The 17389-nt window shown below is 47.0% G+C and overlaps 1 protein-coding gene across 2 annotated transcripts in view; it reads right to left on the bottom strand.

Annotated features, from left to right (window-relative positions):
- Window positions 1-17389, bottom strand: part of Dapk2 (death associated protein kinase 2) — a 117357-nt gene that overhangs the window by 26998 nt on the left and 72970 nt on the right. For both annotated transcript variants that reach the window (XM_051197812.1, XM_051197811.1), the window contains exon 4: window positions 13519-13657. In XM_051197812.1, coding sequence (XP_051053769.1) covers window positions 13519-13657 — 139 coding nt within the window. The remainder of the gene's footprint in view (window positions 1-13518; window positions 13658-17389) is intronic.

Below are 17389 nucleotides of genomic sequence, written 5' to 3'. Positions count from 1 at the left end.
GCTAGAGCTCCTCTGTCACTGATCTGTCACCCTCCAATGGGTTTCTAACTTCTAAGTGCTTTGTTCTAGCATCTCCCCAGAGCTTAAGATAGCGCCTGGCAGCCACCAACTGCTCAGCAAGTGTTCCCTGAAAGAAGACAAGTGCCATTTATTAAGCCAATGCAATATGCAGGACCTAATGCTAACCAAACACACGGTATAGTTTACACCTTGCTCCACTGCCTCAAGCAGTGGGTGTTATTCCTTTCTTGCTGAAAAAGAAGCCAAGCCATCAGCCAAGGGACATGGCAATTTAAGCCATTTATCTGTCACACCGAGACTCTTGCTCCCACCCTCCAGACTAAATATCCCTCTCCCTGCTTGAACTGGGGAATCCAGGTGGCTTGGTGTCTGGAGCCTGCCACCGCAGATGCCCTTTCTTCTGTGGATGCGTTCATGTAGATGAGCATCATCCAAACCATGTTCCCAGCCTGGCTTTCAGACCTTCGAGTGCTCCTAAGCTTCGTGCCCTCATCTCAGACAAGAAAAACCGAGGAAAGGGAGGGGATGAGTGCTGGAGTAGTGGCTCAGCGCCCCAGTTAAGTTCTCAGCACCCATGTCAAGCTGGTCACAATAGCTGTGACTCCAGCTCCAAGGGTTCTGACACCCTCTTCCGGCTTCCAAAGATACTTTCATATATGTGGCATTATACACAGAGATGTATATGTAAATAAAAATGGAAAATGGGAAGTCCTAGGAGGATGGACCCAAGTTTGGTATACACAAAGAAACATTCTTAAGGGGCTCAGCCTGGGAGGTGGCCTTGGGGATACAGGAATACTCCACTGAGTGGTAAGGACTGAGATTCATTAGTTTGTTTTGGGTTTTTTGTTTGTTGGTTGGTTTGTTTGTTTGTTTGTTTGTTTGTTTTGTGTGTGTGTGTGTTTTAAGGCAGGGTTTCTCTGTGTAGCCCCTAGACATCCTGGAACTAGCTCTGCAGACCAGGATGGCATCAAACATACAGAGATCCACCTGCCTCTGCCTCCCAAGTGCTGGGATTAAAGGCGTGTACCACAGCCTAAGACTGTGATTCTTACCCTACCTCACTAGCTACTCAATGAGCTACTTGAATTAGATGGCCCCATATACTCAGACCTGCCCTGACTGGGTGCAGACAGGCCACTGTCTCCCTGCCACCAAATGATTTTGCTGCTTCTAGGCCACCAAGGGAGTCTAGGCTGACCAGGGAACATAGGTTCTCTTATCTGGAGTTTTCACAGGGCTTCCTTCTACTGCTTCAGCCTCCAGAAACAGCCCGGCCATTTCTAGGAGCCAGAGACTCATCTCGGTGAGTACAGGATCTTTGCAGCCACCCCGCGAAGCAGGTGCTACTACCATTCCCATTTCACAGATGCAGTAAACTGAGTCCCAGAGAGCTAAAAGAGGCCCATTAGCTCATAATGGAAGGAGAGCTCCTAATCTTGTCACATCACCCAGTCTTTTAAAATATCTTCAGTGGTCTCAGTGACCATAAAAAGCCCATGCCGATGACTAAGGCACTCACAACCCTGCACCAGTTCCTCCCCCACCCCCAGTTACCTTTCCAGCCTTGCATCCCACACCTGGACCTGCTCTCATTCCCCACAGGGTGGGTACCACCACCTCAGGGGCCTCAGATCACCTCTGGTCCATCCTCAGATGCACTCTATTATCTTTCAATATTTTACTTAATATTAATACGTGTATATAATGTTTGGTCAAATCCACCCCACGCCACTCCCATCCCCTCTGAGTCCATTTGTTGCTCCTACGTATGCATAGGTGTGGAACCATCTACTGGAGCCTGAGCAGCCTCCTGGACCTGCATCCCTGAAGAAAACACTCCAAGCTACTATTTTTGCCTGAAAGCCTCTGCTATTCTCTTTCACACTTTCCCAAGCCATGCCCCATAGCCCTGTTCCTTTTACTCCCTTATTTAAGGCTCTAATCCTCCAGAGCCAATGCTTACCAGCAGTCCTTACTGTAGGCTGTCTCTCATCTGTAATGACACTTTCCTAGGTGGGTGGCCTTTTCCCTAGGGAAATCCAACTCCATTCAAAGTTCCTGGCATTACCTCTGCTATCTTGCCTGCTGCATATTCCATTAATATTCGCGTAAATGCTATGAAAGAAGTACAGTCAGGGTTTCCACCCTTCTCTGCATGGTGTAAGCCCTTTTGCCATCACTAGGAGTGCCAGAGAGCCCTCTTGTCCAGAGAGCTATTAACAGGGTATGGTCTGAAAGGTAGCCTGGGATCTGGCAAACCAGCAGTTCCCCAGATTTAGGTCTCTGATTCCACCTTCCCAAATAGAACACGGTGGTAGAAAGGAGCCCAAGCCTGGGGCTGGGAAACAGCTTCAGGTCCACAAGCAAAGGCATTGAGCTTAATAAACAGACCACTTCCTTTCTTTGGGTCCAGCTCTCAACTCTAAATGAGGCATCAGATGCCATCCAAAGGCTCTTTGAGACAGAGGTTTGCACAAATTTCCAGGCTGGCTGGGCAAATTTCTACTGCTCTGAGCCTCCAGGCTGGACAGGAAAAGGATCCTGTCTCTCTGCCTCAGGTCAGGAAGGAAAAAAATAGGATGCAGTAGTCACAGGAGGTTGGGCCTCTGCCAGACTACCCTGTGGGTAGTACAATCCTATCTATCCTCCCTGTCCCAGTCAGCCTCCTCCAAAGGTATTCACTTCAGCCAGGTACTTACTTAACCCACGCACCTGACATCACCTCCAAAGCACGGCTGGGGGAAGGCTCTACATTCTTTAGGTCCTGCTGCCCAGCCCAGAATCCAGAGAGCTGCTACTAGGGGATGGGGAGGGGGAGGATTTGCCCCATCTGTCAAAACAAACTTGCCCAATTTGGCCTGCCACACGGGCAGGCTCCCTGGAGAAGCCAACATGTCCCTTTGTGTTCTAGTAGATCCTGCTAGCAGTGTCTATTGTGGTACCAACTGGGAAGTGGTCCTCCAAGGGGGACCCGCATTTCCTGGGATCAGCACAGCATGCCCAGTGGTTGAGACAGGATGAAAGCAACCTCGGGAACTATGCAGTAAAGTGCAAAACACAGGGTTTGGTGTCAGGCAGGTCTGGGTTCACCTCTCAGCTTCTGCCAGGGAAAATACAAAACATGGGCAAAGTCATTTGGTCCTTTGTGGAGGGGGGGGGTGCTCTCTTTCTTATCTATTAAGTAGGTACATGCCTAGCAGGTCTTAGCATTGTTCTGAGGATTCAGAGAGATGGTCCATGCATGGGGAATACAGTGCCACGAGAGGCTGCAGTGCACTGGCTATGTTCATTCTGTTCTGAGATGGTAGCTCTGAGTCCTCTCTGAATGGTCAGCCGGACTCTCTAGTCAATCATGAAGAGCAAGCCCTTATGCAAACCAGGCTTCATCTTCTGCTTCCCCTCCCCACCGTGTTTTAGCCCCCAGCTTTACAATGTTGGGGCCATGAGGGACCTCAGAGGTCACTGAATCAGTCATGTTTCAGGAAAGCCCAGAGAGGCCAAAGTCACAGAACAAGGGGCAGAGCTCAGGTGTAGTGAGTCACAACACAGGGTCCTCCCCAGTGCCACATGTGGCCTGCCTGCTGCTGGGTGAGGCTGAGGCCCAGCTGGCCTTGTGCTATGGGGACAAGAAAACTTCATGGGCAATCCAAGCCCAAGCCCAGACTAATCAGGGACCTCTGGGCAACCTGAGAAAGCAAGACTAATCATAGGCAACCTTGGCCCACAAGCCTCCAGTGTGGCCAATGCCCAATGCCCCACTCTGTCTGCCATTTAAAGACTTTAAAGACTTCCTGGGTCCCTGAACCCCCGCCAGCTCAACATCTACTTCATCCCACTATGTCCTCTGCCCCAAACAGTTTATTCCGCCGGACACTCACATCCTAATAGCTCCTCTTTGGCCTCACTGTCCACACGGGAAGGCCGGGGACCCATCTCTCCAGCACACCACCAGTTCCCACCCGAAGGCCTCTGGCAGAACCCCACCACAGCAGTGATAATCACTTCCGTACATGCCCTGCCCACACTGCCCCAGGAGGGAAGTCGGGGCTTTGTCTCTTACAGCTATCTCTAGTATCCAAGAGTGGCCAGTTATCGGTTACAAGTAAGCAAAGGAATAAACCAACACAATCACACAGCACTTCCCACACATCCCATTTTCGGAGAATCAGTGCAGATAACGGCTAACAGAGCAGGCCCTGGAATCCAGGCTCAAGCGCCATTCTGCTATGAATAGCAGCCTGACAGTGGGCAAGCAACCTAACTTCTCTCACCTACGAATTAGGAATAATAATGAAAGCTACCACTAGAGCAGTGGTTTGTCAACCTTCCAGTGCTGAGAACTTTAATACAGTTCCTCATGTTGTGGTGAGCTCCCCCCAACCATAAAAATTATTTTCATTGCTACTTGATAACTGTAATTTTGCTACCACTATGAATCATAAAGTAGATATCTGTGTTTTCGGATGGTCTTAGGTGACTCCTGTGAAAGGACCGTTCCACCCCCAAAGTAGTCATGGCTCACAAGTTGAGAACAGCTGCTCTAGAGACTTACTAGAAGGGTCAAACCTGACACACAAAGTGGCCCACGGGCACTACCCTCAGCACTGTGACTATTGGTTGATTGTCTCCCTCTTAGAATGAGGACATGATCATCTGCCATCCTTCCAGGCACTGTCCAAACCCTGTCAGTTCAGGAGTCATCGCCTGAATCTGCAGCCAAGCTCTCCTCTCCCCAGGCCAACTCCCCTCCCATGAGAGCCATCTTCACCTGTAGTGCCACTGTGTGCAAGTATTCTGGGAGTAAGTCTTTTGTTCTTGCCATTGCTTGGCTAGCCTGGAGCACACGGTGATCCTGCCTCAGCCCACTGAGCACTAGGGATAACAGGGATGAGACACCATGCTTGGCTTCCTGGAAATGAGTCTCACTTTCCCCACTTCATTAATAAAGAAATAGCATACCTTCCCAATGATCCTCACAGTATCTAGCCAGCAAGCCGTGTAGAATGTACAGGGAGAACTCCTGGCACTTAAGTTTACAAAGCCATCACACTCATTTCATACGATCTCCACTGTGTGGGGCTAGTCCTGTCAGTATTCAGGACACACAGATGAAGAAACCAAGGCAAGAGATCAAGGGTTTACCCAAGGAGTCTCAGCCAACAGTAGGGGCTAGAGCTAAGCCTATGTTCTGTGTGCTTCCTACTCCCAAGATGCCTCTCTTCCTCTAATTGATGCAACCAAGTCCTTGGGACCACCCCAGCCTGCTGGCACAATGGGCATTTCACTTTGGCTCTGGTGTCTCAGTCAGTGTGTCTCTCCAGCTCCCTGCTTTTCCCAGAAGAGCCACAGCTGTGGCTTAGGAAAGGGCCTAACTCAGCTGCCCTTATATTTGTCAAGCCACAGCCTCCACCCACTGGGCAGCAGAGGGGCCACTGTGTGACTCTGGCCTCTTGCTCTCTGTTGAGAAAAGCAAGAAAGAAGATCATTGCCAATTCTATCTCTACTGTACTGGAGAGAGAGAAGTAAAGCTGCATCTTATTTACTTTTTGTTTTGAGACAGGGTCCCATTAGTTAGCTCTGGCTAGCCTAGAACCAGCTACGTAGACCTGGCTGATAGTCCTCTGACCTATTTCTGCCAACTGCTAGGATGACAAGTACACCACCACACCTGACTCTATAACTCTAATCAAGGCCACACATGCTAAGACCACACAACAACCAACACTTGTTATGGGCTTTCCATACAAATTCCTCATTAAATCTGTGGGGCTACTAGGCAAGGTCAGAATGGCTCATCTAAACAATGAAGAATCTGACCTGCACACTTATATTCTGAGTTCCATGCTGTGTTTGGGGGCCACCAATGATTCAGGGGCCAGTAGCTTCTCAGAATTCCCTGGGGACCACTTTAAGATTACCAAATTAATTAACTTCAACTCTAGGAGTGGGGCTCACTCACAGCTGCTGTAAAACAAGCCATGCAAAGAAGCACAGTGACGCTTAGTGACTGAGTGAGGGCTCAGCATTTGTCTCCGGGGCAACTCTGGCATCAGACAGACATGGATTTGTGCTCCCTTTTTGCCCTGTGCTGTGACCTTAGCTTTGGCTAGTTCATCTGCCAAATGGTAAAATGAATATGGTTAGGTTAGGTTGTTTTGCTTTCCAGACAGGGTTTCTCTATGTAGCCCTGGCTCTTCTGGATTATAGACCAGGCTGGTCTTGCACTCAGATCTGCCTGCCTCCTCTTCCTGAGAACTGACCACTGCGCACTGTAGTTAAGGATGCTTCCTAGTGACCTCTCTTTTCTAAGGTGTAGCCTCAGCAGTGCTGCATGGATAACATGAGTGGTGCATGCAGAGCAGCAGAAAGGAACCTTCATGTGGTATCACCATTCCCCACAACAGTACTTAGTGTCAAACCTGAGAACTCATGCATGCCTAGCGTGTGTTCCCCCAGTGAACTCCGTATCTCCAGTTCTATTACCACTGGTGTGTCACTATCCTTCTTATTTTATTTTTAGCATTCATATAGTGAGTGCTCAATGAATGCCAACTGCCATTATTCTTCCATCACTGTTACCACCATAGCACTGAACTCAGCACTGTCCTGCTCATGAGCACCTTTGACTACCAGGTCTCAGAGAACCAGGAGGCAACTGGTTCGTGGGAGTGGATCATCAAGTTGATAGGAATTTTGTGATTGTTAAACAGGGCTATTTACCAAAGGCTGAAACTCAAATAAATTGAGCTAAAAACTAGAAATAGTTAAGACTCATTATTTATCTTTTACAGAACTCTGAGTGTTTTCTAGTCCCCACCTTTTCAGTATGCCAATGAAATCGACCACAGTGCATATATTTACCACAAAAACTGAAACTACAAGTCAGCACTCAATTCTTCTCCTTCTCCTCCTTCTCATCCTTCTGATTTGTTTATTTTATGTATATGGGTATTTACCTGCTTTTCTGTGTAGCATGGGCTTGCAGTGCCCAAAGTGCCCAGAAGCAAGTAACAGATGCCCTGGGACTGGGGTTAAAGATGGTTGTGAGTCACTATGTGGGTGCTGGGAAGCAAACCCAGGTCCTCTAGAAGAGTAGTCCCTACTCTTTACTGCTAAGGCGTATCTCCATCTCAATCTATTGTCTTTTTTACTCTAGATTATTAAAAGCTATGAAAATTGCTTAACAATGCAGATTAAGCATAAGAGAACACCATCTCTATAGGAATTGCTTTGTGAACAGTACAGAATTCATGCCCCACGTTGGGCACCAGGTGAAGCACTAATCTAATTAATCTTTATCAATAAAAAATAGGGAGTCAAATATTTGGGTAAGGACCTGAAAGATCAGAGAACCAGGAGCAGCCACCAGTTGCTTCCTACCTATTCTATTCCTCCATCCAAAAAGGGCTGAGAGCCTGTCTCAGCCTCATCTTACCACTTCCTGTCCTTCTCTCTGTAGTCCTCCAAACCTCTATGGTCAGCTAGTGGCTAGCTCTGCCCTCTGACATCAAGCAAGCTTTATTTGTCAGGACTCAATCATAATATTACACAATACAAATACATAGGGCCCAGTGTGGCAGCTCATCTATGTACTTGTAGCCCTTAGAAGCAGAGGCAGAAGTATTGCTGTGAGTTTAAGGCCATCCAATATGATACCCTGTCTCAAACAGAGAGAGAGAGAGAGAGAGAGAGAGAGAGAGAGAGAGAGAGAGAGAGGAGATGAGGAGGATGAAGGACTTAAAACCAAACCAAAACACACAAAAACAATCAATATTGCAGAATCTCAGAAGGCCAGGCTATTGTTGGAGTTTTCCATCCAAGGCAATTGAGGTTTAATAAAGTTAGGCAAGTTGTTCAAGGCCACAAGACTAATAGGCAGTGCAGCCAGGTGTAGTCCGGGTCTTCCTGATTCTTCTGCTGCAGCATCAGGGCTCCTGATGGGCTATGATGGGACTTCAAAGAAACCATGTGAGACTGGGCTCAGGTAGAGGGCAACACAAAGTTGGCAGCAGCCGGACACCTTTGAGCCCCCTAATGTGACAGGGAAGGAAATAGGCACGAGAGAGGACAGCAGCTTTTCTTTAGTTTGCTCAGCTGAAAAACAGGGAATATCTTGGCCCTAACAGACTGAAGAACACAGTTCCTTTCTCTCTCTGCATTCCTGTACCCACACCCATGATCATACTCACTCTCCAATGCATGCACACTCTGTACAAACTAGTAATGTACAATTTTAAAATGAGAATAAAATCTTAAGAAAGCAACATAAGCAGGTGGGAAATTAACTTTGTAAAGAATAAGTTAGAAGCCAGGTACGGTGGCACATGCTTGTCACTTGGGAGGCATAAGCAGGACCAGGTGTATGTAGTCATCTTTGGTTATATGGCAAGTGTGAAGCCATCCTGGCCTGTATGTTTCAAAAATTTAAAAAAAAAAATGTATAGCCCAGCCCAGACCTTGGATTAACTGTATGAATAGCAAGTGCCACTCTGTCATCTGATACTTGTGTGATCTTGAGCATGTTACTTAATCTCTCTGAATCTCAACTGCTTGGTGTGTAAAAATATGACATCACCTTCTGTATCCATGAGGATCAAATGAAGAAAAAGGTGTACGCATGCTACATTCTAGAAAGTCTTGAAAGTGTTACCACTATCACCCTAATGAAAGCTTCACTAGCAGTCTCTAATATACAATGACCACTAAGGATGATCCTGGGCATAAAGGAGCTTGGAAACTTGGATTTGTGGGGAAGTCCCTGCTTTGGAATTTACCCTCTTACTAGTGCTCATAATTAAAAGTCTTCTCAGAGTTTTGAGCTTCTGGATTACATTCAATTTTAGTCATTTCTCATAATTTATTTTTTTGCTTAATATGCCATCAGTTCCAGGGCCCACCCTCTATTTCAGAGCTCTTGGGCTAGATTTGATTGGTGGAGAGGGGAAAGGATATACAAACTCAGAGAAGAAACCACCCCAAGACCGCATACAAACACCCTCTGCAAGGCTGTTATTTGTACTGAGATCATGTACACAGGTGAGGTTTCTGAGGCCTATTTCCTGGTGACCTGACCTATGGTCTGCCTGGCTGATGGTCCCTGATACAAACAGGCTGTCAGCCATGTCCCTTCCATCAGGGAACAACCCTAATTCTTCCACTTTAACCCATCTAAATCTGTGTCCAGTTTACAACACACACAGAAACTGTGTCCACTTTGCCTGAGACAAAGAGCTCACTCCTTGGAAGTGGGCATGGTTACTGAGGACCTATTAGTTTCTATTTCAGATGGTTGCATCACCAAGACTCACTATGCCCTTCTCCCTAAAGACAGTAGGCTCCTGGAAGGCAGGGGCTGCACCCCATCGTTTAATTGCTTTTCACCTCAATAAATGTGCGCACTGGTAGACTAACTGCACTCTGCCTATAACCTCTTTTGTACTTTCATGAAAGGGTGCTGCACACTCATGGGTACATCTGCTTGTCACTAAGATATTCATTCATTTGCTCATTCACTCATTCAGCACCGAGTGACTCATCCTATGTCAGGCACTGTGCTGCAGAAAGTGATTCAGAAAGATCAGTGCTCCCAGAGAGCCCTGTACCTTGTCTGGTCCTGGTGATGGAAGTGTGGGTGACTTGATCTGAGGACCTGAGAGCAGAACTGGCCTTGCTCTTGTGTCCGGCTGCATTGGGTGAGCTAGCCAAAGCTAATCTGGGTGGTGACCGAAAGGGAAAGATGGCAGGCTGACCCACCCAGCTACCACCTAGGCCCAGAACCAGGGCTATGAGTTGACCCACCCCAACATCTACCTCATCTATCAACTGTTGGAACATATGAAGGGAACGAACCTACAGATCCAAAACAGTAAGATCTCCATGACACAGGACAACAGGAAATGCAAGAGAAGCCCCAGCGAGAGCCCATTATCTGTGGTGAAGCAGAACCACAATGAACACTTGCAAATAAAGATGAATGTACTAAAGGGTAACCGGGTGTGACTCAACTGGACAGACTACAGCTTCCATGACAAGATTCCTCTGTTTTGTTTTGTTTTATTGTTTTGTTTGGTTCTTGGCTTTTTCTTTTAAATTTGGTTTTGATTTGGGGATAGGCTGCAATGGCAGGGGGCAAATTCAAGGGGATAGGGACATAAGTGAGATTGGAATGCATGATGTGAAATCCACAAATAATAAAAGTTAAAAAAAAAAAAAAAAACCAGTGCTCCCAGCAGAAGTTTGCATGGGGGTGGAGGTGGGGGGGGATCTGGTTAATTCTTTGTTAGATTTTTGACAAATAGCAGAGGCTTTCCAGAGGAAAGGAAATTTCTGCTGGGTCTTCTAAGATCACCAGGAAGGCCCTGGGAAGGGAAAAAGAAGGGCAGAGAGGTGGCAACACACATTCATGGTCTCTAGAAATAGCTGGAAGAGGGCCCTGGGCATGATGCATGTGGAGGACTATCTTCATGTTAATGGATGTGGAAAGACCTAGGTTTATTGTGGGTGGGACCCTTCCTGAAAAGGTGATCCAGGCCTCTAGAAAATGGAGAAAGTCAGCTAAGCAGGAGTATGCACTCATTCCCTCATACAAAGGCGTGGCCACTTCAAGCTCTGCTGCCCTGACTTCATGGTAGACTATTCCCTTGAACTGTGAGCTGAAATAAACCCTTTCTGCCTTGAGTTGCTTTTGTCATGGTGTTTTATCACAGCAACAGACAAAGACTAAGCTTCCCAGGGTGTCTGTCAAAGGCAGCCCAGACAGCTGATCCTTCTCAGCCAAGGCCCCTTCAAGCTGGGAGGAAGACCCAAAGAAGTCATAGACAGAGCATGGAGGGCATGGTGGCTGTGTCCTACGGACGCCATGCTTCCTTGTCAAGGAGTAAGAATATAAGCAAGTAGAGGAAAACAGAAGCTTGTTACAGAAAAGGAAAACTAAGAAGTATATGTGAATTTTAGATGGTAGGAAGCAACACGGAACCAAGAAATATCTTCTAGGGTACCAGCTGGCTGTATCCCCCAAAGCTAGTTGAAAATTCCAATCCGATGGCTCGCAAAGCTGCACTCTGGGTACAAGAAGTGTCTCCCAACCATGAGGAAAAATCTGCTTGCGGTCCAGCTGCTCATCACTCCCCCAAGTTGCCTATTTGGTCCTAGACCAAGAAACCCATGAGAAAGGGGAATCAGAAAGTTTAGTCTCTATACCACGAGGATGAATGGCCATAGGTGGGCTTAGCAACATCCTCACCCTATACGTACCAAGATAAACACAGACTGTCTCTAGGCCATGGAAAATGTCCAGACCAAGTCTGAGAGCTAGAAATAGCCCCACCAGCCACCCCACAACAGCAAGTCTCAGCTCTCCCAGAGCAGTGGCAAGAACGGAATTACCAGAGTTTGTTTTCCCAGTCCAGCAAAGCCCAAAACATTGTAATAAGAGTTGTGTTTTCTTTTCCACTCTTCTGGGAAGGGAGATAACAATAACAGTGTGTAACACATATTCTCTATGCATCGCTTAGCACTGCTTCACTCTTACGTCAACTCTGCCAGGTAGGTGGTGCTATCTGCAACAGGGCTGGAAAAGCAAGGCTCAGGTGCCTTCCGGGGTATGGTAGAATGAAGCATGAAGTCCAACAGGGCTGACTCCAACCCAGGCTCCCCTTCACCACAGCAAATCCTCCCACTTCTATCAGCCATAGGAGAAAAGAAAAAAGCAGACCATTTGGAGGCAGTTGCCAGGAGCCAGGAAAGACCCAAGAAAATAAGTTAATTGCCCACAGATGCAATCCAGGTAGACCATTATCTGCCTGCTGTATCACCACCCCACTATCCAAAAGCTTGCCCACCCTCTATTGGGCCTCCAACTTTTATTTTGTGACAACTACCACCAGGAGGGGGACCGTGCTAGAATAAGAGCTGGGACAGGAATCTATGCATGGGAACAGAGTGCACATCCTGGGGTGGCTGCTGTAAGATTGTGGGCATGTCATATTCTCTCTGAATCAGTCCCTCAAACCAAAACTTGGTGTCATTGTGGGTGATGCCTCACCCTCACCTGTGCATGAAATTAGGCACCTAAACAATTCTGAGGTTGATCTCTAAATTAGTGCTGGGCTCCCAGCTGCCCAGCTGTCCCCATCCCATCCATCTTCCCAGCCAGAAGGACTCAAGCTAAAATATATGCCTGCTAACCTGGCCCCCTGTATCTCTCAGGATAAAGGGCAAGAGGCAAAGGGTAAAGGGCACCCCTTCAGCTCAGCCTCAGCATTTCTCAACTGCCTCGGGCTCTCTTCCTGGCCTCTTCTGCGATCTTGTACACACTCCCTTTTCTGTACTCCATTGAATGAATTGTGCTGTCACTGTGATCATGTACACATGTACACGGTCCTTTCCTTCTGCAAATCCCTGTCGATTCTTTAGAAAATTCAAATGCCAGCTCTTCCAGGCAGCCCTCTCTTGTAAGTTCAGGATAGTTAGAGGTCTGCCCTTCAGGTTTGGTGGCCTCCCAGTGCTTCCCAGTTACACTCTTAGAATGATTGATCTTTCTTTTCTGTCTCCTGCATCAATCTCCTTAGAAAAGAGAGGTGAAGCCCAGTACACAAAAGAGCACAGGGCTTTCTGCATAGAACACTAGATAGACAGCCAGGTGCGGTGATGTACTTGTGTAAGCCCAGCACGCAGGAAACAGAGGCTGGAGAATCAAGAGTTCGAGGCCAGCCTGGGCTACACAAGACCATGACTCAAAAACAAATAAAGAAGTAATGACAACTAGCACCATCTGGGTCTCCTTCTGTAAACAGGAGTCTGCACATGAGTTGAAGAGACCTCCATAAGTCAGCTACCTGCGAAGACCTATCGGTGCATGTGCCTGAGCTCAGTTACTCATGGGACCAATCCTTCAGCCTTGACCACAGTCATACTCTATGTAGTTATACATGGTCACGATGAACTTTCTCAACCCTGAACACCAGTTACCACAAATTGTCAGTGGTCCTGGCTCTAGTTTGGAGTGAGACAGGCACAGGCCACTAATGGTCTTGGGCTCTGAGATCTATAATCTCTGGTGAGGGGACAGAAGGCCACACTGTGCTGGGTCTGGAGTGTCAGTCAACCTCGGCAATTCTGCAAACCCCGCTAGTCCTGCCCACTCATGACTTAGCTCTTCCTTGTCAGTCAGTTTCCTCTTGTGAAATGGGTTTTGTTTCCAGTTTCTTGTTGCTGCTTTTGTCCTGTTTTTAATCGTGCATCATCTACTCCCTGGAAAATATAAAGTGTTTCTAGTTGACCAAAGAGCATCTTGTGCCAGCTCCCATGTGCTGAAGGCCTGACAGGAGAAGTGAACTGAGGTGGACACTTGCTATCAGGCTATTTTCCCCCTCAAGGCTAGGGTTTTGGGTTGAAGTTGAGGACACTGGGCCTGTGAGAAGTGGGCCCTTCCTATGGGTGACGAGGGGGTGGGGTCTCTTCTTCCTAAACACTTGCTTTATTCCCCTTACTGACCTTGAGATCAAAGTGGGCAATTTTCTTTGTGTGAAGGTAGTTCACACCATCCAGGATCTGCTTGATGAAGCTGGTGGCTTCCTCTTCGCTTAACGACTCCTTCTGAGCCAGGAAATCGAACAGTTCTCCTCCGGACACTCTGGAAGACACCAGTGGGGAGGGCCAGGCCCAGTTAGTTTTGTATGTCATGAGGTCTGGTTGATGGGTGCAGGTCCTACATCTGACTCAGATTCTCTAGAAAATAGAACCCCCTGGTCCTGCCTGGAGCTAACCTTGATCTAACTACACTAAAGACTGGCTTTGCTTCTTACTCTTTCTGTTGAACCTCAGAGTCAAGAATCACTATTAGTGTGTTCCCAGAAAGACCTCTGCTAATGCTCTAGGCCCAAGTCCCCTGTTACTCCAGGTATTACCCTTTCCCTATAAAGAGCAGGCTGTGTCCAGCCCTGAGTTACATTTTAGATAGAGAAGCAGTCCGTCCTCAGTAACTCTATTTTGGGTATAAATGCTAAAGTAGAATGGTCTGGCATCTAGCTAATTAGTTAGTCAGCGAGGGTGGGGACACATGCCATGGCACACAGGCAGAAGTCGAAGGACAACTTGATGGAGTCAGTTTTCTCCTTCCAATCATGTTTGTTCCAGGGATTGAACTCAGGCGTCAGGCTTGGCAGCAAATGCCTTTACCTGCTGAGCCCTCTCCCTAGCCCCTGACTTGGTATCTTGTTTGTCCATATAAACCAATACCCCCTGTCCCATACACCCAGAAGGCAGAGAGTGCTGAGTGATTTATTTGTGTTAATAAAAATTATCTCCTGAGAATTCATTATACCCACCAGACCAATGAACTAAACACTCCCTAACCCAAGATTTATTAAAAGAGCCACAGACTACAGCATAGCACACCATTCCATCACTGCCATGGACCCCTCCAATGTAACTTTGCCCTGTAGATCACTAAAAACAAATTTCTAATTGTCCTAGACTTAAGTAAGCATGATTTCCCTTGCTCTTGGTACTGCCACTTGGAAACTATCCAGATCCAATGTCTGGTGTCTGGGATAGTCTGCATTTGTAATGATCCTTTACACATTGCTCTGGATGTAGCATGCATGTAGGAGCAAGAGGTTGGTGTCAAGTGTCTGTCTCAAGTGATCTCTACCTTATATTTTAGGACAAGGTCTCTCACTAGTTCAGTGAGAGCTCATGGGTTCAGCTAGACTGGATGCCAGCAAGCTCTTCCTGCCTCTTCTTTCCCAGTGCAGAGATAAGAGATGCAGAGCTTTTATGTGGGAGCTGCAGATTTGAACCTAGGTCTTCATGACTATGCAGTAAGCACGTTACCAACTGAGCCATGCCAAGAGTCCTGGCATCACTCTGCATTGTTCTTTGCTTAGCTCTCTGTAACTTACAAATATTGTGTGAAGTGTGGTGTAATAATTAAAATTCACATCCATAGTCTCAAGCACATGATGGACAAAAGCAGGAGGACTGTCACAAAATTGAGGCCTGCCCAGTGTATACAGCCACTTCTAGGCCAGCTGGGAATATAGAACAAGACCCTAACTAATAATAATAATAATAATAATAATAATAAAGTAAATCGGGATGAAATAAAAGACTTGTAATTGCTGAGGTCCTAACTGGTAGGTTTGGGGGCGCAGCCACTCAGATTTCTTTCTGTCTCTACCCTCACAGCTGCCATGAAAGAAATAACAGGTGCCATGGCTGTCTGCAAGACTATAACCCTCACTTTGCTAAGAGAAGCTTTAAAAGCACTCTAAGCAATGAGGGGCTTCAGGCAGCACACCCTGTATGATAGACACATGTATTAACTAAATGACCAAGTCTTTCCCCTTCCCCTACCACCGAGGAATCAGAGACAGCCTGATCCCAAGCATGCATGGATGGTTACTTGTGAACTACATAGTGTGAGATCACTGTCCCCTCTGAAACTTACAGAGATCACTTAGCCCTTGTGGACCCAAATTTTCTTCAAAACTCTTGGCATGTCTACGTGTCTTCTATGACACTAATAATTCTTTGAATCTTTTACCCAAGAGGACATTCTGCCCCAGTGTTTCCCATGAACCCCAGAAACCTTTCAGTTACCCTGGAAGACCACCATCTAGGAAGCAAGTTCTTCCCAGACAAGTCTCTGGGTGCCTTGATCTTGAATTTTCCAGCTTTAAGAAGTGTAAGAAATAAATTTGTTTTGATAAGCCACCCGGTTTGTGGCATTTTGTTATATAGCTGCTTGAAGAACCTAACATTGTATTGCGTGGGGTGATACTGTAACCAAAGCAAACCTAAGGATATGGAAGTGGCCTCAGAAGTAGGTAAGAGGCAGCTGAGGCCAGATGAGCTGTGAGATGCATGTTCAATGTCATCTGGGGAGGGGAGGGCTGAAAATGAGAGGGGTGGCTCTCAACATGATGCTGGTAAACACAGATGGCAACATCATTCTGATGAGGATGGCAGGTGGAAATAAGGAACGTGGCACCAGTTGATGTTAGAAAGATCGTTCTTGTAATAAAATTGCAGAGAAATTTCACCGACTTTTTGTTGTTTTAGCGTCAGCACAGTGGCTGTGCCTTAATCGACTGCTATCTCCACCAGCAATTGCAGCTCCGCAGCTACTGCCTGCTTCTCTAGCAGCAACCTGGCCGCTCAGGGGCAGCCTGGTGGGAGTTCTGCTCCCACAGGAACTGGCCCTGTCACTGCCGCTAGAGATAGTTTTAACTAAATCTCTGTCATTCTATTTATGAATAAGACTTGAGATCTAAAGGCTGGGATAAAAGCCTGGGAGCTCAGAGAGGCTGAGTAGCAACTAGCTAACCTTCTCTCCTTCCTGTATCCTCCGAGGACCCCTGCTTCCGCTTCGCCAAACCAAAAATGGCTGTGCCACTCCAAACCCCTCTATTACTTCCTGTGTCTCTCTTTCTCTCCCAGATGCCCTCTGAGGCTCTATGGGTACTTTCTGTCAGCTAGTTGCTAACACAGCCTCATGACTCAAGGTTAATTTTAATTAACACAAGTGCAAGCTCGAGGTGTAAGCGAATATCCCTCAACAAATTTTGTTCATATGCTGGTGTCTTATGGAAGGTTGAACTTGTGAGTGATGAGATTGGATATCTGGCTGAACAAATGTTTAGGCACCGTTCTGATGAAGCAGTCTGGTTCCTCTGGACACAATGAAATGTAAAAGGAGAGGACAACTTCTAAAAATGTACTGTGTATGCCTGTGTGTGTGTGTGTGTGTCTGTGTGTGTGTGTGTGTGTGTGTTTATGTGGGGTGTGTGTGTGTGTGTGTGTGTGTGTATGTCTGTGTGTGTCTGTGTGTGTGTGTGTGTGTGTGTGTGTACAACATGGAGGGGGTGGTTCTCTCCTTCCACCATATGGGTCCCAGGGATTAAACTCAGGTCCTTCAGGCTTGGTGGCAGGCACCCTTACTCACTGAGAATCTTGCTGGCCCAAAGAACAGAATTTTAAAATAGAATCATTAGTTAAAATAAATAAGGAAAACATAAAAGTTATAGTATTTTTCAGCCTATTCCTACTGGGAAGAAAAAAAATGAGAGAACTCTGTGGAGGAGAGAACACAGGTGTGGCTGAGGATTGCTTGATAAGATTTACATGGATCAGCTACCCCTGTAAGGGAGGCCAGGTGTTATTCATCAAGACAATGAGGGAGATTAGTCAACTGTATAAAGGGCCTATTGTCCAAGACAGTGAGATAATGACTTCAAGTCACCTTAGACTTCAAATGGGGGAAGAGCTCCACTCCCATCCCAAGACCACATTCAGGGCCAGGAGGACAGAACCCTATCAAAGGAAGAGCCCGGCCACTGCCCAGCACTGGTTCATGTGGTGG

Source organism: Phodopus roborovskii, unplaced genomic scaffold (assembly GCF_943737965.1).
Source record: "Phodopus roborovskii unplaced genomic scaffold, PHOROB, whole genome shotgun sequence".
In the NCBI taxonomy this organism is placed as follows: domain Eukaryota; kingdom Metazoa; phylum Chordata; class Mammalia; order Rodentia; family Cricetidae; genus Phodopus; species Phodopus roborovskii.
Note: the sequence above shows the minus strand (reverse complement) of the source record. Positions and strands in the feature narration are given on the sequence as shown.